Source organism: Bubalus kerabau, chromosome 13, assembly GCF_029407905.1.
Source record: "Bubalus kerabau isolate K-KA32 ecotype Philippines breed swamp buffalo chromosome 13, PCC_UOA_SB_1v2, whole genome shotgun sequence".
Lineage (NCBI taxonomy): Eukaryota > Metazoa > Chordata > Mammalia > Artiodactyla > Bovidae > Bubalus > Bubalus kerabau.
In genome coordinates, this window is record NC_073636.1 from 72940488 (window position 1) to 72967445 (window position 26958).

The 26958-nt window shown below is 48.3% G+C and overlaps 1 protein-coding gene across 1 annotated transcript in view; it reads left to right on the top strand.

Moving 5' to 3' along the window:
* The first annotated feature begins 4045 nt into the window (after positions 1 to 4045).
* The window catches only part of TOX2 (TOX high mobility group box family member 2), a 158759-nt gene continuing 135846 nt past the window's right edge, over positions 4046 to 26958 (top strand). Inside the window, exon 1 of the mRNA XM_055545067.1 lies at positions 4046 to 4144. Coding sequence (XP_055401042.1) covers positions 4046 to 4144 — 99 coding nt within the window. The remainder of the gene's footprint in view (positions 4145 to 26958) is intronic.

Consider the following 26958-nt stretch of genomic DNA (forward strand, 5'->3'; position numbering starts at 1 on the left):
TCATACTTCTTATCTGTAAAATCACGACAGCAGTCTTATTTCCTGACCCAAAAGATTTACTGTGAGGACTGACCTCCTCAACCTGCAAAAACAAAACAAAACTAAACAAAAAAGCAAGTAAAAGAAAAAAAAAAAAAACTACAGCAGGCAACATAATAAATGATGAAATATTGATAGTGCTCCTTTGAGATCAGGAATGAGATAAGGATGCCTGTTACTATTACTTCTTTCCAAAATGTACTGGCAATACTAGCCAGTGCATCAAGACAAGAAAAAGAAAGAAATGTTTAAAGATTGAAAACTCTCATTTTTATAGATGAAATAGAATGTTTGCCTGTGTGCATTTGTGCATGCTCAGACACTCACTTGTGTCCAACTGTTTGCAACCCCATGGACTGTAACGTCACAGGCTCCTCTATCCGTGAGATTTTTCAAGCAAGAATACTGGAGTGAGTTGCCATTTCCTCCTCCAGGGGATTTTCCTGACCCAGGGATCAAACCTGCGTCTCCTGGGCCTCCTGCATTGGCAGGTGGATTCTTACCACTGTGCCACCTAACAATCTACAGAAAAATTGTTAGAATAAGCGAGTTTGGCAGTGTTGCTAGATATAGAGGCATTGCACAAAAATCCATTTCTATGTATGTTCCAGATCTCTATTCCCAAGTAACAAATCGTTCCAAAACTTTATGATTTAAAATTATAATTGTTTATTAACTCTCATGATTTCTGTGCATTTTGGATTGAGGAAGAACTCAGCTGGATGTTTCAGGGTTTTTCATTGTTTCAGGATTGCAGTCAGTCCGTATATGGAGCTAGAATGGCAGGGGACTGGTGGCATTTTCTTCTCCTTTTTTAGTCTTAAGGTCACTGCATATGGATTCTCTGTGTGGGCTACTTTAGACTTCTTCAAAGCATAGCAGCCTAGGGCTTCTTACATAGTGCTTAGTGTTCCAAAGACAAATGTCCCAAGACAAAGAGCCAGGCAAAAGATATATCAACTTTCATAACCTAGACTCAATTCTGTGTCACTTCTGCTACATTCAACTTATTAAAAACCATTAAAACCAACACTTTTAAAGAGGGAGGTTATTAGGCTCCACTATTTAGGAGGATATCAAATAATTTGCAACCCACTCCAGTACTCTTGCCTGGAAAATCCCATGGACGGAGAAGCCTGGTAGGCCGCAGTCCATGGAGTCGCTGAGAATCAGACACGACTGAGCAACTTCACTTTCACTTTTCACTTTCCTGCATTGGACAAGGAAATGGCAACCCACTCCAGTGTTCTTGCCTGGAGAATCCCAGGGATGGGGGAACCTGGTGGGCTGCCATCTATGGGGTCGCACAGAGTCGGACACGACTGAAGTGACTTAGCAGCAGCAGCAGCAGCAGCAAATAATTTGCTGACGTATTTTAAAACCACACACTATACTGGCAGCAAAAAGAAAATTTAAAAAAAATCCTCACATATAAAAAAACCATTGATAATAGCATCAAAACCATGAAATATCCAGGACTAAATCTATTAAAATGTGTGCAAGTTCTATATATAAGAAACTACAAAATACTGCTGAGATGACTTTTTTAAAAAACCTAAATAAATGAAGGGACATACCATGTTTATGGATAGGAAGACTTAATATTTACTAATGTCAGTTTTCGGAGAAGGCAATGGCACCCCACTCCAGTACTCTTGCCTGGAAAACCCCATGGACGGAGGAGCCTGGTAGGCTGCATGCAGTCCACGGGGTCACTAGGAGTCAGACACGACTGAGCGACTTCACTTTCACTTTTCACTTTCCTGCATTGGACAAGGAAATGGCAACCCACTCCAGTGTTCTTGCCTGGAGAATCCCAGGGACGGGGTAGCCTGGTGGGCTGCCGTCTATGGGGTCGCACAGAGTCAGACACGACTGAAGCGATTTAGCAATGTCAGTTTTATCCAAATTGATCTAAAGATTCTATGTGATAGCAATCAAATCTCAGCAGGATTGTGTGTGTGCCAGTGTGTGTGTAAACAGACAACCTTTATTTTAAAATTTTTATGAAAGTGCAAATGTCAAGAATAGGCAAGGCACTCTGGAGGAAAAGTGGGTAGATTTAGTCTACGGGACATTAAAGACTTATTGAAAACTACAGAAGTTCAGGCAATGTGACAATGGCTCAAGGAGAGACAAACAGGCTAATGGAACAGTCTAGAAAATTCAGAAACTGTCTGATGAACATATGGACTACTTGGTTTATGACAAAGTTAACACTGCAGAGAAGTGGGAGGAAAGGTGATCTTTTCAATAAATGCTGCTGGGTCAGTTGGATGTTTAGATTGAAAAAAAAAAAAAAAAGGACACGGACCAGTGGGAAATTCATTCTAATGAGATATGACAATGAATTTTAGAAACAATGATTGATGAAATGTATTTAGAAGTTCTTTCCTTTCTGAGCTGTAATTTCCTTCTGTTGTTCCCAAACCTTTAGTGAAAGCCTCTTTCCCTCACCTATCTTGTATCAGGGCATCCTTATGGTTATAAATAAGTGGAGAAAGCAATGGCACCCCACTCCAATACTCTTGCCTGGAAAATCCCATGGATGGAGGAGCCTGGTAGGCTGCAGTCCATGAGGTCGCTAAGAGTCGAACATGACTGAGCGACTTCACTTTGACTTTCCACTTTCATGCATTGGAGAAGGAAATGGCAATCCACTCCAGTATTTTTGCCTGGAGAATCCCAGGGAGGGGGGAGCCTGGTGGGTTGCTGTCTATGGGGTTGCACAGAGTCAGACACGACTGAAGCGACTTAGCAGTAGCGGCAGCAGCTTGAAGCCAGGACCAGCAAAGCCCAGATCACAGTTGGGAGCTAAGTTCCAAGCTGGTTCCTGTGAGGGCAAGGGGCTCACTCCCTTTTCTCCAGATGCTATCTCATGTTCTGCTGCCACTCAAGACTCCCATTCTGACCTGCTTCCTTCCACCTCCTGGCCTCAGACCCTTCCCAGCCAGGCATCCTGAGTGTGCCAGAGTCGGGAACCAGAGGGCAGGGCTGGTGGCCCAGTCCGTGGAAAGTGAGGGCATAGAGGCCCTCCGAGTAGACAATTCTTAGATGGGAAGGGGAGGAGCAACACAGGCTAGCTATCCGCTGGTGATGGGAGGAGTGAGGGGCTTTTTTTGTGGGAGGGGGAGCCCGTTTCAGTCACCTCTCTGCCCCACTGTGGGAGCCATCTTACTTCCAGTCTCTCACTCCAGGAGACCGTGGTGGTTAGTGGTGGTGTTTGTTGGTTGTGGTGATGGGGGTGGCCGATTCTGGCCGCTCCCCCAGAACTCCACTTCCTAGTCTATTTTTTCTATCACCCTTTCCTCTCTCTGTCATTAAAGGATGCTTTAGACTCCTCCAGGTGGCTTCAGTCCTGGATCCTCTGGGTACCCGATCCCACAAGTCCTTGCCTCAGTTTCCTCATCTGTAAAGTGAGAATTTAAGCAGCAGCCCCCCACCCCACTCAGGGCCACTCTCTCAATGATTCAGATCAGTGGGATCGGTAGCGAGGACATCCTACGATCGGCCGGCCTCGGGCTCTGGGCAACGCCGGGTAACGCAGCATCCATCTCCGAAAGTGTTCCTTCTCTTCTGCCACCTTCAGAGCTCAGCAACGCCCAGATATCTAGGGCGGGTAGAGTCCCACTTCTGGGGAGGGGTGTAGTACGGCTTTCTCCCTCCCCTCACCCTTGGTGGCGGAGGGCGGGACGGGAAAGGGCCGCCTGGACGGGCGCGCAACCCTCCGGGTCCCGCAGGGGCGGAGAGCCGGGCGGGGGACCCGGCGTCTGCCCGGACCGCTGGAGCGGTCTTCCCCCGGGGCCCAGGCCCCCGGCCCTCCTAGGCGCCCGCGGCCGGAACAATAGCGCGCGCTGGCGGGCGGGCGGGCGGGGGCGGGGCGCTCCGCCGGGCGCCGCCCCCGGCCCGCCCCCCGCGCTCGCACACCCGCTCGCACACTGGCTCCCACCCGCCGCCCGCCCAGGCACTGCCCGCGGGAGCCGCCGCCGCCGCCGCCGCGCCCGCCATGGACGTCCGCCTGTACCCCTCGGCGCCCGCGGTGGGCGCGCGGCCTGGGGCCGAGCCGGCCGGCCTGACGCCCCTGGACTATTACCACTGCGGCAAGGTAGGCGGGGGCGGGGTGGGGGCCCGGCGGGCGGGGCCTGCCCGCGCCTTCGGACCCCGCGCCGCGCCGGAGCGTCCCGGGCTGGAGCGCGCGGGCAGCGGTCACCCGGCGTCTCGGGACACGGGCGCTCTCGGGGACACGCGCGGGGAGATGCCGGCGGTGCGGACGCGCGGGCACACGCACCTCCCCCAGCCCTGCCGACGGGCACACACGCCGCTCACGCCGATCCCCTTGGTGGTGACACTCAACGCCCGGAGTTGTTGGGATCACAGGCAGAAGTCACCCGACAGTTGCTCACACGAAGTCACAGTGACACACTCACCACGTCCCCCCTGACGGCCTCGCCTGCATTCACGAGCCGACGCGCAGTGACCCACTGTCGCCCAGCCATGCACCTGCTCACACTACCGTCCTGCACAGGTCACCCTCATCCGTACACAATCACACGCAGTCACGCGCCCACCTGCACTGTCACCCCGCCACGCACAAGTCACCGTTCTCACGCGACGCCGCCGCACACCGCGTCCCGTGCCCCCTCTCCGCCACACGCAGCCACAACTCGGGACAAGCACACAAAGAAGTCGCTCCGACAGCCACTCGCCCGCGCTCCCAGTGACTTCCACAGTCGTACGCTCTCACCCACAGCCACCCACCCCGTGGACGGTGAACCTCAGGCACACGAATCGCCCTGACAGTCACCCAGTCACGCGCGGTCACACCCAGGGGCAGCAGCATCCCGCCCCCTCTACCCCGCGCCCGGCCGTCCACACCCGCGCGTCGGGGTTTTTAACTTCTTGCCGCCGAAGCGCACGAATTGGGCCGTTTACGAATCGGTAAATCCGGCGGAGCCTCGGATTCCGAGCTGGCAGTGGCCCATCGAGGCCTTTCCCCTCCCCGGATCGGCGAGCGGACGCTCTCCCGACTGGAGTTGTGGTGAGGGGAGCCCCTTCTTTCCCGAGATCGCCACCCCTTCCCGCGACCAGGTCCTACCTGGAGCCAAGTCCCCGCTGCGCTGCCCGGCACGGGCGCGATGAGAGCTCGCGCTTCTGAAAGCCGGGACGGGCGGTGTCCGACCCCGCTCCGCGCTGCCAGGCCAGCCCCGGACCCTGCGGGGCAGCGCCGCAGTCCGAGATTCTTCTTTCGCCCGGGAGGGAACTTTCAAACTTAAGTTAGGAAGCCGGACAGTCAGTGCGTCCGCGAGTCGGTTCGTCGGTCCCGGGCCGGCCGGAGCCGAGCGCGGCTTTTCGTCACTGGGAGCCCGGATTGAACGGCGCGCGTGGGTTTCCTCGGGGCCAAGGCGCAGACGCGCGGGATCCGTGGCGCTGCGTGGTGAGTGCAAGTCCGGTGGCTGGGTCGGCGCCCCTCCGGGGTCTTAACCCCACCCCGCAGGCTCTTCATCAAGCTTCTTGCTATGGGGATGCTGCGGGGAGGGGGCGTCCCCGCGCGGAACCTGGGGGCCGCCCCGGCTGAGCCTCTCTGGCTGCGTCCTCAGGCCTTGGGGAGCGGCTTCTGGAGTCTAGGGGCAGAGAGCCCTGCGCAGTTCCCCTGGAGCATGGGGTGGGGTCCGGGGCCCCCAGACCTGGGGCGGGGACGGGCGGTAAGTGAGATCGCGCGGAGGATGGGGCGATTTATCTTTGGTCCAGTGACTGGCAAAGTTAGAAGCAAAAGAGGAGGATGGTGTCTTCAAGAGAAGGCCAGTTCTCTGGCCGCTTGCATCTGGTGGAGGGAAAATTGATGAGAAGTAGTAAGTGAAATCTTTAGTAAGCAGAAGACAGTTGGATGTAGGGGGTGGGGGTGGGGGTGGGAATTGTCTATCTGCTGCCCTTGGCTTTGTTATTTTTTAAAATACGAAGTTGGCAAGGTTCCAGCCTCTGGTCTGGGGGCATGGGTGAGTCTGGGGTTGTGTGCCTCAAAGTCTGGTTAGATGGGTGCCCCTCGCCTGCAGTGCTCCTTTGCAGGGTGATGTTTCTGTAAACCCCTTTAGAGTGGGGTGGTCTCCTAAGGGGGCCTTTGGGAGGTGGCATTCAGCCCAGGCCCCTGCTTTATTATGATGTTCTGTAAAGCTCTGACTCAGCACCAAGATCCAGTGTGAAACCCTGGTGGGAGGAAACCAGTCAGGGAAGGAGAAGCTGGTGATTCTGATTTCTTTCTGTGATCTCTGGACCCCTAGCCCAGAGCTCAGGGTGTGTCCAGGTAGGAGGAGTGTGGCGGTTGGATCACTAGGGTAGGTGAAAACCAGATCTGACTTTCTACTTGGACTTGGAAATGCTTCTCAATCCTGCAGCCTGGGGGCAGGGGGAGACAGAGGATGTCACTTGGCTCAGGGAGGGACGAGTCAGAAGCCTGTTGGTAGCAGATCACCAATGGGCACTCGCCTTCAGTGCTAGTGGTTGGGGGTGGTGGTGCAAGTTGTACCAAGGAACTGATGCCCCTTGTTCTACCAGACTTCTTGGTACAGCAAGGAGGGATTGGGGAGATCCTGGTCACTCTCCAGACTGGAGGGGAGACACACCCAAGATGCAACCATGACCACAATTGGGATCTATAGACTGGGGTGCACAGCCAGGACGTGACCCGCACGTTGGGGGCTTGGTCACTGGAGTCTAGATAAGAGCCAGGTTCCCACAAGGACCCAAACCTGAGAAACACAAGGACAAGCCTTTGCCAAGTGATGCTGGACAACCATGGGGCAGTTGACCTGGAAGGGCCCTTGGTGACTGTCCCCTTAGTAATCCTCTAACATGGAGATTCCAGCCTCTTTAAACCAAAGTCATGAGCAGTGGCTATTCTTTTGGTATCTTTTGTTTGAGAAAATGCACAGTGACAAAGCTGCTATGGTTTCATTTTTGCTTTGAAATAGATGTTTATTTTATTAATCACAATAATATTAGCATACATTTGAAAAATAGCTTATAAGCTATGAAACAGGCACATTACTTATTTCATGTAGTAATGATGCCTGGTTGAGCATAGGGATTTGTGGCCTTGTAGCTCTATATGTGTCTCCCTACAGGGAACTGCTGGTCCCCTCCTTCTTTCTTCACACGAGGGGAAACTGAGTCATGGAGTAGTATACTCACAGGTTACACAGCAAATGAAGAACACAGTGGAGGCCTGAACCCAAGTTCCTGGACTCCCAGTTTGATGCTTGACTGGCATTCCCCACAGATCTCTGTCATGGTTTGGGAGTTAGAAGTTATGATATCCTTCTAGGGTAACTATGAAGTCCCTTTATTTGGGTTTTGGCAAGGTGGTTTAGCAGGATGGGTGCATTGCCTGGGGCTCCCCGCTCAACTACGGCAGACTAGTGGAAACTGGCCAGTGGCCTTGAACAAATCTGGATTCAAATCGCCACTTGTGTCTTTGTGACCTAGGGCAAATGATTTTAGCTCATTGAGGTATGATTTACATGCAATAAAATGGAAATTTGAAGTGTACTGTTCCATGAGTTTTGACCAATATAACCACCCTTGTGACCCCTATCCCAATCCAAATATAGAACATTCTGTCACCCCAGAAAGTTCCCTCATGCTTCTTTCCAGTCAATACCCCCTACCTCTGGAGGAAACTACTTACCTGATTTCTATTATCAGTGGTTTATTTAAATTCAGTGTATGTGTACTAAGTCAGTTTAAGTCCTAGAACTTCATATGAAGCATATACATTTTTGCATCTGGGTTCATTTTGCTCAATGAAGTGTCCTTAAGATTCATTCATGTTGTATTTATCCCTAATTTGTTCTATTTGATTGCTTAGTAATATTACATTGTGTTGGTTTATTTGTTCGCCTGCCGATGGACATTTGTGTTTGTTTCCATGTTGGGGCTGTTATAAATAAAGCTGCTGTGAACATCCTTATACAAGTCTTCTGTGAGTGGGGCAAGTTATTTAATATCTTTGAGTCTCAGTGTTCTCTTAAGGACAACACTGTCTACTTCTGAGGTTCGGGAGAGTTAATTGAGTTAATATAGGGTATAAAAGTTCTTGGCACATACTGGCTACTAGTTAGATAGCAATGGTATCAACCACTGGGGACCTATTCTGGTGAGAGGCTTAGCATCTTTGTGTTCCACATATCCTTCATCCCTGTTTCAAACATCCTTCAGGGCCAACTTGGGTACCACTTTCTCCATGCAGTGCTCCATGGTCAGTAACCTTCTGCCTTTTTCCAGGCATCCCCCCAAGAACTGGTTACTGCATGGGATTTGGCATGTTCTGCCATCCATCATTCAGTCAGCAGTTACCGAGCACATCTTTGTGCTAGGCACTGTACTTGGCAATAGAAGTGAAACAAAGTGACTCAAACTGCTTCCCTCTGGAGCTTATGTATCAGCATGGGAAGTCATAAATATATGGATGAGATCGTTATGGTATTGTGACCGATGCCATCAGTACAACTATGGAGAAAAAGGAAGCAGGGAAGAGAGTTAGGGGTGTCAGGTCCAGGGACTGGTTTGCCTTTTTAAGTAGTGAGGTTAGGGAAGACCTTGTGGTCTAGACCAGGAGTTCTCAAATTCATGTACACAATAGCAATCATCTGGAAAGATTTGAAACACAGGTTCCGGGGCACCCCTTCCTGCCCTGAGATTCTGATTCAGCTAATTTGTGCTGGGGTCCTGAGGGTCTGCATGTCTGACGAGCTCCCAGTCCTGCTGCTGCCACTCCGGAGACCACATGTTATGTAGCAGTGGTTCGGTTGTTTGTATACAGGGCTTTGTGGGCTCCCACCAGGCAGGAACCGTGCCCAGCACCTGGCACAGTGCCTGACCGATAATTACTCAGGAAACTGTGCTGGTGGGTGAATGATTCAACTCTCCACCCCCACAGTTCTGGGCACAGCATCTTGTCCCTGGATGCAATCTAGACAAGCTTGGGTAGTGAATGATTGGCGGCTCCTTGTGACGAAAATCCACGAGGTGGGAGGGGCTGGTCCCACTTTCACCCAGACTTGAGATTGGAGAGGCCTGCTCAGCATCCCTGGTAGGTGAGGTCCCCACGGCATCTTTCTCCTGGGACACTAGTGGCTGTGGGCGGGTCCCTGGGGGAGGAGCCCTGGGCTGGCTGGTCCTGGGGGAACTCTGGAAGGACACCTGTGTTTCTGTTAGGAGGCTTTTTCACTTTCTGTCCAAGGATGTTCTCTATAGGATGTCCTCTATAAGATGTTCTCTATAGGCTGTCCTCCCCCAGCCTGTCCCAAAGATTCCACAGGACCACACTTCTATACCTTACCGATGTCAGGAGCAGCAGCCCAGGTCTGGCACAGCTGTCCCCAGTCTACTGGATGACCTTGAGCATGAAAATGCCATACGCTGGGCCTGTGTTCCCCTCTGTGCAAAAAGGAGAGCAAATTAGTGACCCTTAGCCTTGTGAGATGGGAGGCTGTGGTGTGGAAATATAATGAAATAAAGTCTGGGCATGTCCTTTATAACTGTAGAGTGTGGTCCCCCTGGCGAGGATGAGGATTATGCTTTTTGAAGAGATGGGCTCTCATATACTTCAGTAGGTAGGTACCACCGTCTCTGTCTCCCTTTACTTTTGTATTCCCAGGGCTGGCCTGGCACATAGGTGCTAGGTAAATATTTGCTGAATGAATGAATTCAGGGCTGGCCTGTTGTTCCCTGTGGCTTGAAGAATTTAGCATCTGTTTGGCTCTTATAATCTGAAGACTTTTGTAGTGAGCGCCTGGTGTTCAGGGCAGGGTAGAGGCCAAGAGTCTTTTGGCTGACCTGACATTCCTAGAAGAGCTTCCCTGCGTAGGCCCCGGGGGACTGAGCCCAGCATGGAGAGCAGCCAATAAGCTGGGAAGAGCCTTACCCTTATCCCAAGGATCCCCGTGTGGCATAGCTGCCAGCCCCATGTGATTCTGTAGGGCATTTATTTTGCTCCTCTGATTTCCCAGTGCTGGTCTCAAGTTAGAAAGGCAGCGTAAATTCTGTAACCCAGCAGACTTGGCTTTGATCCTCAATGCAGGCAAGTTATTTCACCTCCCCGTGCCTCAGTCTCCTCATCTGGAAAATGGGCACATCAGTACTTACCCCCCCCCACCACCCCCCACCCTGACCCCCATAAGGTTGCCTTGAGGACTAGAAATCCTGCTTGTAAGGCACTCAGCACCAGCAGGAAATGCTTTCATTTCTATTCACAAAGAGCAGCACAATTGAAAGTTAAAATGCAAGAGGAATCTAGTTTCAGCGCAGGCTGCTGGGGGAAGGGTCTTCCTAACGTGAGATCTTTTCGTGCCATAGTCTCTAGATCTGATTTTCCCGGGCCTCCGGTTTGAAGCGGTCTCTGCACAGCATTATGGAGGGACAAGGGCTGTGCACTTCCTTTGCGTCTTTTTTTTTTTTCTTCCTTCTTGAATCTGTGTGGGAGGGAAGGTGGGTTTTGGAGGCAGAGAAGACCAGTACACGTTGCAGCTGCGTGGTTCACTGGCGAGAGCTGGTGACCTGCGCACATCATTTAACCTCTCCAAGTCTCAGTTTTTTCCATCTGTACAATGGCGGCATAATGCCTTCCTCATATTGTTGCTATGAAGCTCAGATTAAAGTAATGGATATGGAAGTTCCCTGAAGTCTAGAACAGCGTTTCCCAACCTCAGCAATATTGACATTTTGGACCTGACAGTTCCTTGTTGTGGGGGTTGTTCCATGCATGATAGAATGTGGAGCAGCATTCTTGGCCACTACCAACTGAAGCCAGTAGCACCTCCCCTCGAGTCATGACAATCAAAAATATTTCCAGACTTTGCTAAGTGTTCCCTGGGGTGTGGGGAGCAAAATCACCCCTGTTTGAGAACCACTGATCTGGAAAGTGGTGCAGGTAAACTAGGAGATGATGGTGATGAGAGTGGCAGAGTTTGAGGTTCACGCTTTCTGTCTGGTATTTTAGTCCTGTGTCTCCCTGTCAGCAAATCCTTTATCCACATGGTTGGCCATTATCTTTTTTTATTTGTTTACATGGACCAAAAACCTACGTAGTGATGTTTCAGCATGGTTTGGGAGCAGCAGGAAAAACATATGGTAAGTAATTATTAACTTAATGAGTCTTGGTAAATTGTAATTTTATAACTTAGTGAAAACATGTTGTATAACACAAGATAATAAATTTTGATCAATTATCCTGAGGCTTAAATTTCCTTCTGTACAGTTGCTGTTTCTGGTGCCTGCAAGAAGGAGCAACAGGGTTGTGGTTTTATAAGGCTGGATTTTCTGCTGGGTTTTTCTGATGCTCAACAAGTTTTCTTGAGTGCCTACTGTGTGCTAGGGGATTCAGCCCTGTCCTGAAGGCTCAGTGACTCGATAGGAAACTTGGCTTTCCTAGATGAAAGACCATGTGGATCTGTAATATTTTGGCTCAAAATGCAGAGTCACAATTAACTATATAACTGTCTGGGGAAATGATAGTGTCAGAGGTGTGAGTAGGCTTCAAACAGCAGAGTCTTACAAGAAACACCAAGCGGGCTATGTGGGATGCATGCAGAGTGGTGGGAAGACCTTCTAGGCAGAGGGGCAGCTCTTGTAAGGTAGTTTGGGGATACTGTCAGCCTAAGTTGGGGTTACTGGCCTGCAGGAGAGAGGAATACCAGTAGGGGTCATTATACGGAGGGTTGAATTCGAGCTGCTTAGGTTTTAAGTGGAAAGATGCGGGGCCGCCACAGTTATCGTTCAGAGTATGAAATATTCGTTGTTGCTGGATCCAGACCATTGTTGGTGACCGTCTCTAGGTCTTCTGCTGTAGGAAAATTTTTGTTTGTTTTTGGTAGAGGGTTTAATATTATTATCAGAGATCAGATCAGTCGCTCAGTCGTGTCAGACTCTTTGCGACCCCATGAATCGCAGCACACCAGGCCTCCCTGTCCATCACCAACTCCCGGAGTTCACTCAAACTCACATCCATCGAGTCAGTGATGCCATCCAGCCATCTGATCCTCTGTCGTCCCCTTCTCCTCCTGCCCCCAATCCCTCCCAGCAGCAGAGTCTTTTCCAGTGAGTCAACTCTTTGCATGAGGTGGCCAAAGTACTGGAGTTTCAGCTTTAGCATCATTCCTTCCAAAGAACACCCAGGGCTGATCTCCTTCAGAATGGACTGGTTGGATCTCCTTGCAGTCCAAGGGACTCTCAAGAGTCTTCTCCAACACCACAGTTCAAAAGCATCAATTCTTCGGCGCTCAGCCTTCTTCACAGTCCAACTCTCACATCCATACATGACCACTGGAAAAACCATAGCCTTGACTAGACGAACCTTTGTTGGCAAAGTAATGTCTCTGCTTTTGAATATGCTATCTAGGTTGGTCATAACTTTCCTTCCAAGGAGTAAGCGTCTTTTAATTTCATGGCTGCAGTCACCATCTGCAGTGATTTTGGAGCCCCCAAAAATAAAGTCTGACACTGTTTCCACTGTTTCCCCATCTATTTCCCATGAAGTGATGGGACCAGATGCCATGATCTTTGTTTTCTGAATGTTGAGCTTTAAGCCAACTTTTTCACTCTCCACTTTCACTTTTATCAAGAGGCTTTTGAGTTCCTCTTCACTTTCTGCCATAAGGGTGGTGTCATCTGCATATCTGAGGTTATTGATATTTCTCCCAGCAATCTTGATTCCAGCTTGTGTTTCTTCCAGTCCAGCGTTTCTCATGATGTACTCTGCATATAAGTTAAATAAGCAGGGTGACAATATACAGCCTTGACATACTCCTTTTCCTATTTGGAACCAGTCTGTTGTTCCTTGTCCAGTTCTAACTGTTGCTTCCTGACCTGCATACAGATTTCTCAAGAGGCAGATCAGGTGGTCTGGTATTCCCATATCTTTAAGAATTTTCCACAGTTTCTTGTTGTTGTTTTTTTTTTAATTTTATTTTATTTTTAAATTTTACATAATTTTATTAGTTTTGCCAAATATCAAAACGAATCCGCCACAGGTATACATGTGTTCCCCACCCTGAACCCTCCTCTCTCCTCCCTCCCCACACCATCCCCCTGGGTCATCCCAGTGCACCAGCCCCAAGCATCCAGCATCGTGCATCGAACCCGGACTGGCAACTCGTTTCTTGTGATCCACACAGTCAAAGGCCTTGGCATAGTCAATAAAGCAGAAATAGATGTTTTTCTGGAACTCTCTTGCTTTTTCCATGATCCAGCGGATGTTGGCAATTTGATCTCTGGTTCCTCTGCCTTTTCTAAAACCAGCTTGAACATCAGGAAGTTCACGGTTCACATATTGCTGAAACCTGGCTTGGAGAATTTTGAGCATTACTTTACAAGTGTGTGAGATGAGTGCAACTGTGCAGTAGTTTGAGCATTCTTTGGCATTGCCTTTCTTTGGGATTGGAATGAAAACTGACCTTTTCCAGTCCTGTGGCCACTGCTGAGTTTTCCAAATTTGCTGGCATATTGAGTGCAGCACTTTCACAGCATTCACTTATGTGGATCTGGCATCCTCTTTCCCTTTTTATTGCAGTGTAGTTGATTTACAATATTGTGTTAGTTTCAGGTGTACAACAAAGTGATTTAGTCGTCATATATGTATTTTTTTCAGATTCTTTTCCATTATACGTTACAAGATACTGAATATAGTCCCCTGTGCTATACAGTAAATCCTTGTTGTTTATTTTATGTGTGGTAGTGTGCATCTGTTGGGCTTCCCAGGTGGTGCTAGTGGTAAAGAACTCACCTGCCAATTCAGGAGATGTAATAGTTGCAGGTTCGATCCCTGGGTCAGGAAGATCCACTGGAGGAGGGCATGGCAACCCACTTCAGTATTCTTGCCTGGAGAATCCCATACATGGACAGAGGAACCTGGTGGGCTATGAGTCCATAGGGTCACAAAGAGTCAGACACGATTAAAGTGACTTAGCGTGCATGCAGCGTCTATCTGTTAATTGCATACTCCTAATTTATCCCTCTTCTCCTTTCCCCTTTGTTAATCATAAGTTTATTTTCTATGTCTGTGAGTCTGTTTTTGTTTTGTAAATAAGTTGATTTGTATTATTTTTTAGATTCCACATGTAAGTGATGTCATATATTATTTTTCTCTGTGTGACTTACTTCACTTAGTATACTATCCTTTAAGTCTGTCCATGTTGCTACAAATGGCAATATTTCATTTTTTATGGCTGAGTAATATTATATATATGTATGTGTGTATATAAACACACACACATCACATTTTCTTTATCCATTTGTCTTTTGTTGGACACTTAGGTTGCCTCCATGTCTTAGCAATTGTAAATTATGCTTCTGTGAACATTGGAGTGCATGTATATTTTTGAATTAGAGTTTTCATTTTTTCCAGATGTATACCTAGAGGTAAGATTGCTGGGTCATATGGTAACTCCATTTATAGTTTTTTGAGTAACCTTCATCCTGTTTTCCATAGTGGCTGCACCAATTTACATCCTGCTATGGGAAAGTTTAATGACTTAAGTTTGATTTCCCACAGTAGTCAGAGATGCTCTGCGTCTCAAACTTTAGTGCGACAGAATTACCTGGAGGGCAGTCAGAACTCAGAACTCAGCATACCCCCACCTCGCCGCATCCCACAGTTCTTATTCAGTAGGTCTGGGCAGGAGTTGGAAATGTGCACTGCCCACAGGTGGCTATGCCAGTGCTGCTAGCCTAGGGAGCACACTTAGAGAACCGGCTCTCCTCTAGACGATGGAAGAATTTTGTGTCTTGGCCTCGGGCAGCAGGGATGTGCTGCTGGCCTGGGGCATGTAAGCCTAGATTGGACATGGTTGGGTGTCCCTGAGATTCTTGCCTTCTTCAGGACCCCTGTGGGTCAGGGGGAGTGTCTCCTTCATCTGGGAGACAACCTTACATGGAACTCCCTGGAAACGGACTCTGAGACGGAGAGTTGCCTGTGGAAGGTGTATTTGCAGGGAAGTTCTCAGGAGGAGCACCTTGAACGGAGGAGGGGAAGCGTGACTGCGCAGAGGGAGGTGCTGCCTGGAATATACTTAATGATGAAAGTGACCCATAGGGAACTTTGGAGCTGGGCTCAAGTGTGTCCCAAACTGAGGCAAGGGGGCTGCCCACTGCTTGAATTCTTGTGTCCTCTGGTCGCTGTCTTCAGGCAGCCCCACGTATAGCTGTGAGCCCAGCAGTTTGGAAGTGAATGAGTGGAAAGGAAAGCATCACAGTATCTGTTTCAGGAGGCTGCATTTGGGGGAGAAGACTCACCTTCCTCTCTGTCCCAGGGCCAGCGTGTTGTTAATTTTTAGAGACTTTTGAGTCACTGCCTGGATTCTTCTTTATTTCATGCTGTGAGTGAAAACTGGTGGATAACTGCTTCTTAGGACCAGATGAAGAAAAATGGTCATTCGTGGGATATTCTGGGGCCCAGCGAGTCTCTCTGACACATTCCTAGGTAGGATTCCAGAGTTTTTGCATTGAAATGTCACACATTTTCCTGTGTGGTGGAGAAGACTCTACCACATTGGTTCCTGAGGAGCTTCGGGGTCCTGCCTGAGTGAGGCTCATCTGGGCAGGGGGCCGTGGCTTTCTCTTTGGACTGAAGTCCTGTCACATTCTTCAAGAGCCTCTTTGCCCTGCCCCAGTGTAAGTCAGCAGCCATGGTGGTCTCTTTACCAATCTTTCATCTTCTCTGAATAACCAAGAAGCTCAGAGGCACATGCCTGGGTCACTTGTAGGCATGACATAGGATATCATGGGACATCTTTTGCTCATTAATTCACTCCCAATTTCATTTCATTCTTCTTTCATTTCCCTCTTTGTCTTAAAAGTGAAAGTGAAGTTGCTCAGTCATGTCCGGCTCTTTGCGGCCCCATGGACTATAGCCTGCCAGGCTTCTCCGTCCATGGGATTTTCCAGGCAAGAGTACCAGAGTGGGTTGCCATTTTCCTTCTCCAGAGGATCTTCCCAACCCAGGCATCAAACCTGGGTCTCCTACATTGCAGGCAGACGCTTTACCCTCTGAGCCACCAGGAAAGCCAATATTATTTTTTGTTTTATTTTTTAAAAATTTTAGCTGCACTGGGTCTTCATTCAGGTGCATGGGCTCTTCATTGCAGTGTGTGGGCCCAGTAGTCGCAGCACGGGCTTAGTTGCCTCGAGACTTGTAAAATCTTAATTCCAGGGATCGGACTTGCATCCCCTGCATTAGAAGGCAGATTCCTAACCACTAAACCATCAGGAAAGTTCCCCGCCTTTCTCTATTTTTTAAAATTGTTTTTATTCTCTATAAAATACACTGAAATATGTTAAGAGTAAAAAAAAGTAGAGCCTCTCATTCTCTTTCATTTTCTCCCTGCCCTCTCAGCCCTGCTCCCTAGGGTTAATCATAAAGTGAAGTGTAGTAGGTATACTTCCAGGCATAACCGTTCTTTAGTTCAATGCTTCTAATAAATATCATTTCTATTTCTGTAATCACTTTTTCATTTCCCAGAATACTGTATTGTTTATTGATTGATCTTATGTTATAGTAGCCCATCCTTTTCTAAATGGATATATGAACATCTTGAATCTTTTTGAAGATGATAATTCAATTGTTTAAAAAAGTCATTTTCTGTTTGCTGCATTAACTCTGTTTTCTTGTTGACTAGCTCTTCGGTTCACTTCCTGGTCCCTCTTTTATGCTGATATTTTCTACAAATGCCTGATAAGTCTTGGTTGACATTTATTTGTAAACAAGGTTCTAGATTGATCTATCCTGTGGTTGAAAGTTTCCTCAACATCTGTGAAAGCCACGAGCATGTAGGTAGGCAATGCAAATGTTGGTTTTAGGTGCCCTGAGTATGGCCTGTGTGTAGACATTTGAAGCTGGGGACTTCTGCTAGAGCATGGGACAAGCTCACTTGCAGCTGGGTGGGGACCTCTATTTCTCTTATCAGCCAGCAGTCACCCATGGGCACTCGTGCACTTTGTTTTTTCTGCATCATGCCCATCCATGGCAAGAGGGAATCCTTGAGACAGATTTCTTGTTTAATTCTAGAGTTCTTCTCCCTGGCTTAGTCCTAGGTTAAAGCCAACAGTCAGCTTCTCTGGGGACTGTTGTTGTTCAGTCACTAAGTGTGTCCAGCTGTTTGCGACCCCGTGGACTGCAGCACGCCAGGCTTCCCTGTCCATCACCAACTTCCAGAGCTTGCTCAAACTCATGTCTATTGAGTTGGTGATACCATACAACTGTCTCATCCTCTCGCCCCCTTCTCCTGCCCTCAATCTTTCCCAGCATCAGGGTCTTTTCCAGTGAGTCAGCTCTTTGCATCAGGTGGCCAGAGTACTGGAGTTTCAGCTTCAGCATCAGTCCTTCTAATGAATATTCAGGGTTGATTTCCTTTAGGGTTGACTGGTTTGACCTCCTTGCAGAGGACTATAGGTTAACACAAAGGTCAAGTCTCTTAGGGCTTTCAGCCCTTGCTGCCTGTTCTTTGGGATTTTCTGGGTTTCAGTTAAGAAAATAGCTTTTCCTCTTCTAAACCCCACTAGAATGACAAAAAAGGGGAGACAGATATAACACAGATTTTCATAATTCATATACACACATATATATTCATAATTCAGATAGATGAAAGCTGAATAACTCCAAAAGGGTCTGTAAGAAAACAAGAAAAGAGTGGGCATCAGAAACATAGAGAGGGTGCTGGAAAGTAAGAAGTTGAAGAGAAAGAGAGTTGAACTGAAACCCAAAAAACCCCACTCTAGTGGGTTTAGAAGAGGGGAGAGGTAAAATTATGTGTTCTATGCACCATCTTGAAAAAAAACCACGGTCTCACTGACTTTTATTTCTAAGGTTTGTGCTGTTTTATGGAGAAAAGCAGGGTAAAATAAGCACAAATTATTCTCTGAGCATTTACTGCAGGCTCAGAGCCAGGCTCTCTCACTTATATCATCTCACTAAGTCTTTGTGTGCTAGACACACACATCCCCACTGTGGAGGTGAGAAGACTGAGGTCCTAGTAAGTCACGTTACAGAAGGCAGCAGAGGAGCTGGCTGGCGGAGCTGGGGTTCAGACTGCCCTCCCCGCTCCTATCTCCTGCAGCCTCTGTGGTGCCAGCTAGAGCTTCCTCCCTCTGCAGGGATGCAAGAGTGGACCAGCTCACCCCTTGTTTCAACTGTTTCGGCATTGTCTATTCTAGGGGTCAGGGGATTCCCAGCTGGGCCTCCTGCCTTGGTTTTCAGCTTCAAACAGCATTTGGTAGTAGAATGCCTTCACATTAGAGCTAATTAAAACGTGCTTATATCGAAGTTGGGCGTAATTTGTAGGAATGATTTAGAAACTTGTTGGAAAGGAGTCTACCTCAGTAGTCTAACCCAGGGTCAGTCTCATGCATAAATTTGTTGTTGCACTGTGCTGTGTTTTGACTTGAACTATACTTGATAATTGGTGCTAGTGGTAAAGCAACTGCCTGCCAATGCAGGAGACATGAGAGACCCGGGTTCCATCTCTTGGTCGAGAGGATCCCCTGGGGGAGGGCATGGCAACCCCCTCCAGTATTCTTGCCTGGAGAATCCCATGGACAGAGGAGCCTGGCAGGCCACAGTCCATAGCAGAGCAAAGAGTCAGACACAACTGAAGTGACTTAGCCTGCACACGCATACTTGATGATGTAGAAGATGGACCCTGGGCCTTTCATTTGTTCTGCAAAGATTCAGTAAGTGCCTATTGGGTGTTACCTATGTTATTTAAGGAGATCCCTTTACTCCCCCCACCCAACCCCCCACAAAAAAAAAAAAATCTGGGATGGTTCCTTGCTGTCCTTCAAGGGGCCAAATGACCTGAGCAGCAACCCCCACCTCTACCCCATGTGTTCTCTGCCTTATATGTCCACCTGAGCTGTAAGTGAATTCTTAAGCAAAACCAGATAGTGGATTCAAATATGACTTTTGAGTTCTGTGGAGGTACTTGGGTTCATATTCCTGGCACTTACAAGCTGTGTGACTTTGGACCGCTCACTTAACCTCTCTGAACCTCAATTATCTCATATAACTGTATTTGCATCTCAGGTTTGTGGTGAGGCCTCTGGGAGATCAAGTAAGTCATATCCTTCTTCGTTCTAGTCCTGGGTGTTCAGGTCATCTGGGCCCTTGAAGGACAGTGAGCATAGGTGTCATCCCAATGTTGTTTTTTTTTTTGGCTGCACCTCGCTGCATATGGGATCTCAGTTCCCTGAGCAGGGATTGAATCCACACCCTCTCTTAACCCCTGGATTGCCAGGGCAGTCTGCATCCCAGGTTTTCATGTCTTTTGTAAAGGAGAGGTCTAAGGAGCTTTCAAGTTCAGAATAAGTGTAGTGGTGTTTCTGATTGGGATAATCTCTTCCCTCCTCTACATCAGTTCTCTTCTTTCTCATGGACGCTCTCACAAAGACTCTAAGGTTCAATGAAACATTCAGCTTCATAAGACTCACTCGGGCGACCCTTGGTACCTATCTCCTCGAAGGACTTGGAACAAGAACCACTGCTTGTCCAGCAGGACACATGATCTGTGCCTTCTCTGCAGGAGAAGTTCCAGCAGAGGTCTCTGACGTTGTCCATGGAGGGGGACTTCTCTTTTCTTTGTCAGCTCCCCCCAGTGCCAGGTTTTAGTTCAGATGCAAGAGAAGAAGATCCGCAGTAAGTGACTTTGGAAACCACTTGACTTAAAAGCTTCAGTTCCCAAAGGACCATCTCGTTCTCTAGTATCTACTTCCCTGCAAGGGGCATGTCGGTTACAAGAGTCATTACACTCGGGGGAAACCTCAGATGTGGCTTCTTTTTAAATATGTATTAACTTGGCTGTGCCAGATCTTAGTTGCAACCCTTGGGATGTTTCCTCTTCATGGAGGCATGTGGGATCTTTAGCCGCGGCATGCAGACTCTAGTTTCCTGACCAGGGATCGAACTCGGGGCCTCTGCATGGGGAGCACAGAGTCTCAGCCACTGGACCACCGGGGAGGTCCCAAATACAGCCTCTTAATCAGATAGTTATAGTTTATTTATAGTTCCTTCCAGTCCAGATGCAACTTATCAGTCAAGGGTCACTTTTACCATAAGCAGAGTGGCCTAGTAACATAGTTAGCATCCTGCCTTCTTCAGGTTTCCAGGGGAGTTATGCTACACAATTAACCAAGGTGAAAGGCTCTTGCAAAAAGGTTTGGTGAGCCTTTTATCCACATTCGCCATCCTGTTTTCCCCTAGGGGTGTCGCTTTTTGGCAGCTCTTTCAGAGGGGTGAATGAAGCTCTCAGTATGTTTTGAAATGTATCCCATGTTTTTGTATGTCTTCTGATTGATTACATAAAGACACACACTCACATTCCGGTCAAAAGATATGCCTTGGAGTCATATTGACCCAGAATAAAATTCTGGCTTTGAAACGTAGAGCTAATTCATTTATTCCTTCATTCGTTCGGCCAAGCAAAGAACATTCTCTGCCTGCTGTATGTAGGCCTTGGAGGTAGATGCCAGACATGAACAGATGATGAACACCTAGTCCTTGTCCTTGAGAAGCTGCAGTCTGATATACTAGAGAGACAGGCAAAAAGAAGCAATTCCAATGGGTGTGAGACTACCAGGCCAGGCAGAGGCTAGAGTGGGGTGAGGGGAGTCAGGGAAGGCTTCTCAGAGGAGCAGACACCTGGCCTGTGCTTGGAGGTGAATTGGCCAGGTGAAGAAGATAGGGAAGAGCATTCCAGGTAGAAGGAACAGCATGTGCAAAGGCATAGAAGGGGCCGAGAGGGCATTTGAAAAGCTACTTATTACCTCTAGGCCTCAGTTTCCTCATCTGCAATATGGAATTAACTGTGCTATCTGTTGATAAAATTAAATGAGATAATAAAGTGTGTTTAAGCATCTGAGATACTGAATTTCTTTTTCCCTTTCCAGATCTGTTTATTGATGTCTAAGAGCCAAAGTTTGATTTTAAATGAGACAAAGAGGGAAAAAACTCCAAACCTGAAGGGCCTGTCCTCCCACCCGTGCGATGCATCTCCTCCACCGGCCCTTCTGTTGGCTGTTTCACTTACCTTGTGAATGGAGCACTAAATGTTTGCACACTCTCTTAGGTTAGGTCTTACAGTGTCAGTGAAGCACAGAAGTGTGTTTTCCTGATGGCTCCACGTTAACAACAAGCCACGACCCTGTTGCAGCATCTTTGGCACAACATTCTCCCTGCCGGCGGCCCTGCCTCTGTCCAGTGCTCGGTCAACACGTCCTGTCACTTGCTGCTTTATCTGGCTCTTCTGAAAGGCAGCCACCTCCCACATACCAGCTGGGGACGCTTAGCTTTGGGGACAGTCACTATCCAGTGGCCTGGAGCCACACAGCACGACACGCTGAGGAGCCATCTCGACTGTGATCGGGTTTCGTTTGATTTGTGAATGAGATCTTGTCATTTTTCTGGGCAGAATTGCTCATGGGTCTCCATGGTGGCTTAGTGAACTCTGCCCAACCAAAATCAGACCTCTGCTTAAAACCTTCCAGTGCTTCCCCTGGGTGTGTAGGTAACGATAAATGCCTTGTTTGGTCCAGACATCCTGGTGTGATCTAGCCTGCTTTTCCAGCCTCACTCCCAGCTGCTCTGTCCGAGGCCCTGGGCTTTGAGTTGGGGATATGATGGGGAGCAAAACCAGCCTCCATTGACTCCATTCTGGCCACCCCGGCCTTCTTGCCTTTTCCCCAGATGCCCCCACCCGCATGCTTATTTTTGCTTGAAGGTCTTTGCATATGCCATTGCCTTTGTGTGAAATGTCCTTGTCTTCATTCTGCACAAGGCTGTTTCCTGCTCATCCTTCAGGTCTCAGCTTTATCCTCACCTTCTCCAAGACTCTGATCCCCTCATCTTTGCAGTTACCCTGTTATTTTCTATCTCAGCCCCCATTGTGTTTTTCCCCCTTGTATGCTAGATCTGTAGGATGACTTGAGGGCCTTTTCCACCTTGAGGACAGTAAGCTTTCCAACCACTGGAGTCACGCTTGTTTCTTTCAACACTGAGTCTCCAGCACTTAAACATGGTGTCTGCTAGGTAGTAGGTGCTCGGTGATAAGTTGTTGAAAGAATGAATGAATGAGTGTGGTGGTTATGTTTGCCAGAGATAGCCATCATAACATATCCCAGGCTGTGCTTCCAAGAATAATTCAGTGTCACCCTCTCTGGGCCTCCATTGGGTATTTGTGCATTGTTGCCAAGAGGATTAAATGCATAAATATGAGAGACACAGTGTCTGGGGCTTTGTAAATGTTAATAAATGTGAGTTCACATTGTAAAGACCATGCTGAGCCCAAGGAAAACGGTTGAAATGGGAGTCAAGAGGGTTGGTGGTTGAAACCCTTAGGATTTTTCATCAATGCTTGACTTGTTGGGGGAAGGGCTGGTGGATCTCAGCCCCATTTTGTCCACTTCCGGTCTCCCTGTGGGTGATGACCTTGCCATTTTTAGGAGGGAGGCATCATTCCCAGTTGCTTGGGTTGGGGGAGCTGGAGTGCAGTCAGCCTGACCTTCAGAGATAAGGAAATCTCTCTCTAGCCCATGGGAATGTTTCTGTTGGGCAGGCAGGACTTTTTTTTTAAACGTTATAAGGAAAGGTTTTTAATTGTGAAAAACTAAATTCACCTTGTAAAATAAACCATGTAGAGCAAAATCACAGTTAACTGAAGGGTTAACATCCATAGTGAATGATAAATATTGTAGAGAAAGGTTCCACTGTTTATGTACTACCCCTCATCAAGGTTGCTAAAGGTCTTCCTTAAGTGGTGGCATCAGGCTATAATCAAGATCTCTCTGTGGTTGGGGACTTCCCTGCTGGTCCAGTGATTAATCCACGGTATAATGCATGGGTTCAATCCCCAGTTGGAGAACTAAGATCTCACGTGCCATGGAGCAACTAAGGCAGCATGTTGCAGCTAGAAAATCTGTGTACCACAATGAAAGAGCCTACGTGAGTTCACATCGTAAAGACATGCCGGGCCCAGGGAAGAAGGTTGAAATGGGAGTCAAGAAGGTTGGTAGTTGAAACTCTTAGGATTTTTCATCAGTGCTTGTCTAGATGGGGGACAGGCTAGTGGATCTTAGCCCCCTGTTTTGTCACAACTAAGACCTGAGGCAGCCAAATAAATAGAAATAAATAGATAAAAAATAAACTTCTATAAAAAAATCAGTGTGGTCACGCAATATCACCTGCTTCTTCTTACTAAACTATAAATCGTGAAGACTGTGTTCCCTGCCAAGATGTTTAAGGAATGGGGGAGAAACCACCCGCTACTGTCCAATCACACAGACTCGAGAGCATGTTTATTTGGGCGCTTTCCTTCCTTACAATTTAATGCTGCTGATTTCTCCCTTCCACCCAGTCCACCAGAAACCCCTTACCCGTCTTTTTCTTTTCTCTTCTCATGTGTCATTTGCCTATTCATTCTGTGTATTGTTTTTGTCCCACTAGATTATCAGCTTCACAAGGGCTGGCTCTCTGCCGGTGGCTCATGGATGTAGCTACGAGAGCTGTTCTCACTGTGGTGCCTCTGGTTTTGGCATCTTCCTCCCGCCTGGCAGACTCCTATGGACATGTCTTTTAAGTTTCTGCTCAAGTGACACCTCCTCCAGGAGGCCTTCGCTGCTTGCCCCGCCTCCAGCACCTGGCATACCATAGCCTCCCCGAGAACTGGAGTAGTTTCTGCTCCAGGAGATGGGGCCTTGAAGGCCATGTCCAGGAGTTTGGACTTTGTCTCAATGGTAGTGAGAGTTGAGGTGTGCTGCACTTATCTTTGTGGCTGTCCTACGGGGAAAGCAGTGGATGGGACAAAGAATGGATGCAAGGGGACAGTGGGGAGGTGGTCACTGTGGCTTAGAAGAGGATTGATGATCGTTGCACACTCCAAAATGGTAGCCACTAGTTACACGTGACTATTGAGATTTAAGTAAAATCAAATAAAATGTAGTTCCTTCATCATGCAAGCCATATTTCAAGTTCTCTATATCCCCCATGGACAGTGCAGATATAGAATATTCCTGTCATTGCATAAAGTTCTGTTGGACCACACTGGCTTGGACTTTACTGCTGGACCACTCTGGCTTGGACTGTACTGCTGCGATGAGAGTGGAGAGAAGTAGAAGGATATGGGAGATGTTAGGAGGTAGACTATATGTGATTTGGGGATGGATTGGCTATGGGGTATACTCGAGATGGGGTGTCAAGGTTCAGACCTAGGCTGCTGGCCACAGCCAAAGTTGGACTCCTGGCTCAAAGGAGTGAATGTTTTTATGTCTCTGGATTCAGAACACGGTGCCAAAGTGTCAGCCATGTCCACCAACAGCCCAAGAAAGCACCCATCTTAAGGCAGCCTCCTGGCATGGCTAACTGTCTTTTGAAAAACCTTCAGTTGTGTATGTCTCTTGTCAAATCCGCCTTCACTTGGGGTCTAACATGTGGATCATGAGATCTTTGTGATCAGGGAATTATATGTATATTAATGCAGATTTCAATCAGAAGAGTTATGTTTGCCATTGTGGTACGGTCTGATGCTGTTTAAATGCCTTCGGTAATACCTTCAATCAGAGGGCAAATAGAAAACAGGAAAGTTAGTAATAAAAAATGAATTAGAGCGATTAGCAAAAGGTGAACCACTTCCCTCCTCAGGCAACAGGCAGAGATGACAAGCTTTGCACGGTTGCTCCTGTCTAAACACCCGGCAGGATTATTGCAGCCTCCGGGAATGGCCCTGGGGTCCGCTAGGCATGTAGGACTTGGTTATTGCCTTTCCTTTTGCAAAGGTCATAGGCATCCCCTTGGAGGGGCTCTGTGGGGCTCATTCCCTGGGGTGGGCTGGAATGGGGCCTCCGAAGAGGGGTTTCTGACTCATGGCTGGTGAGGAATGTTCTTCTTCCAAGGCAGTGACATCAGTGGACTTGCTCCCCCTCCCTCCACCATCCAGGGCCCTGGGGAATCTGGACCTGTTTGCACCATCTTCCCCTAAAAGTGCCCTTGAGGAAAATTTCCTAGCTGTCTGGTGTTGGGTTGGGTCCCTTCAAGAAGGCAGTAGAGGACTTCCCTGGTGATCCAGTGGTTAAGAATCCACCTGCCAATGCAGGGGACATGAGTTCGATCATGGTCCGGGAAGATGCTACATGCCACGGGACAATTAAGCCAGTGTGGCACAATTACTGAGTCTGTGCGCCTAGAGCCCGTGCTCTGCAAAAAGAGAGGTGACTGCAATGAGAAGTGCAAGAGCAACTAGAGAGAAAACTCATTGCAATGAGCTCGCCCCACTCATTGCAACTAGAGAAAAAGTCACACAGCAACAAAGACCCCCTACAGCCAAAAATAAATAAATAAATAGTTTTTTTTAAAAAAGAAGGTAGTAGAGGCAGACATTCTAATTGACTAATGCAAGCACTGGGACTGGTTTCTGGGGGCATGAAAGAAAAGCAGAAGAAAGAAAAACAGAATTCTGGTGACCGTGTAAAGTGTGTGAGACTGGAACTTAAATCAGAAGAACATAGTGCTTCTACCTCGGTTATGCTGGAGCTCACATCCAGCCAGAGCATGGAGCACGGAGATGACATAGCTGCTTAGCCATACAATTGCCACAACAGATGGGCAGGTTTGGGCAATACCATGGTTGGATGATCCCCACGATGGGATAACTATCTCTGTTAAGCCAGAGCGTCTCAAATCATAACTTGCATGGGAATTACATGCAAGTTGGTTTCTATAAAAAGGCAGTTTCTGATTTAGTAGATCTGGGTGGGGTCGGAGAGCGTGTGTTTCTCATGAGGTCCAGATGATGCTGTGCTGCTGCTGGTGAGTGGACCACAGTTTGAGGACTGAGGACTTTGTGTCAGGCTGAGCTCCCTAGCAGCAGAGCTGCTTCTTGTGAAAGAGAATCGGTGGGGACTGCTTTTATGAGAAGGGGAGTGGGGGCAGCAGGGCAGGGAGAAGATGAGCAAGGAGGTGGTCTGCCTGGAGACCTGCTTCATCCTACAGGGATCCCTGAAGCACGAATGATGCTATAGAACTGGTCCCATCTTGAGATGGAGGGTAGCCTTTTGTACCTCCATCTCAGGTGGTCATGGCCATGGGCTTCCTCAGGAGGGGTGGGGAAGCTGGGTCATGCCCCCTAGGCTTGTCTATCAGCCAAGAGCAGTTCTATGGAGAAGAACAGCCTGTATTGTCGCTGAGGGGCGGTTGCACAGCCTGAAAAGGAAGATTGGGGTATGGGAGGGGAGACCCCATCAACACCCACGCTGTATCCTTGCCTGACAGTGACCTTCAGGAGTGTGGATGGGGGACAGGGTTCTTGGCTTTTGTTTGAACTCGCTGTGTGACCTTGGGTAAGCCACTGTGCTCTCTTGTGCTGTAGCCTCACAAGATTTTGGTTGTGATTGGTCCTTGGTCCCTATACTCAGGTTGTAATGGGGCCTGGGGTAGGGTTGGGTGGATTGGTTTCAGTTCAGTCGTTCAGTCATTCAGTCGTGTCCAACTCTTTGCAGCCCCATGGACTGCAGCACTCCAGGCTTTCCTGTCCATCACCAACTCCAGGAGCTTGCTCAAACTCATGTCTATCGAGTCGGTGATGCCATCCAACCATCTCATCCTCCGTTGTCTCCTTCTCCCGCCTTCAATCTTTCCCAGCATCAGGGTCTTTTCCAGTGAGTCAGTTCTTCACATCAGGGGGCCAACGTATACGGGTTTGGGGCTTGGGAAGGGCCTGGAGTGTCAGCCCCCAGGGTTTGGATCCTGTAGCGGGGGCCATGGAAGGCCATGGAGTAGGTGTGACGCTTGCAGGGGGAATCATCCAGTGTCGTTCCCCTCTGCTCTGGGAACCTTCTGTCCCCATGCGGGGCCAGCTCCCCCACATGTCAGCCCTCCCTGGATTCAGCTTCATC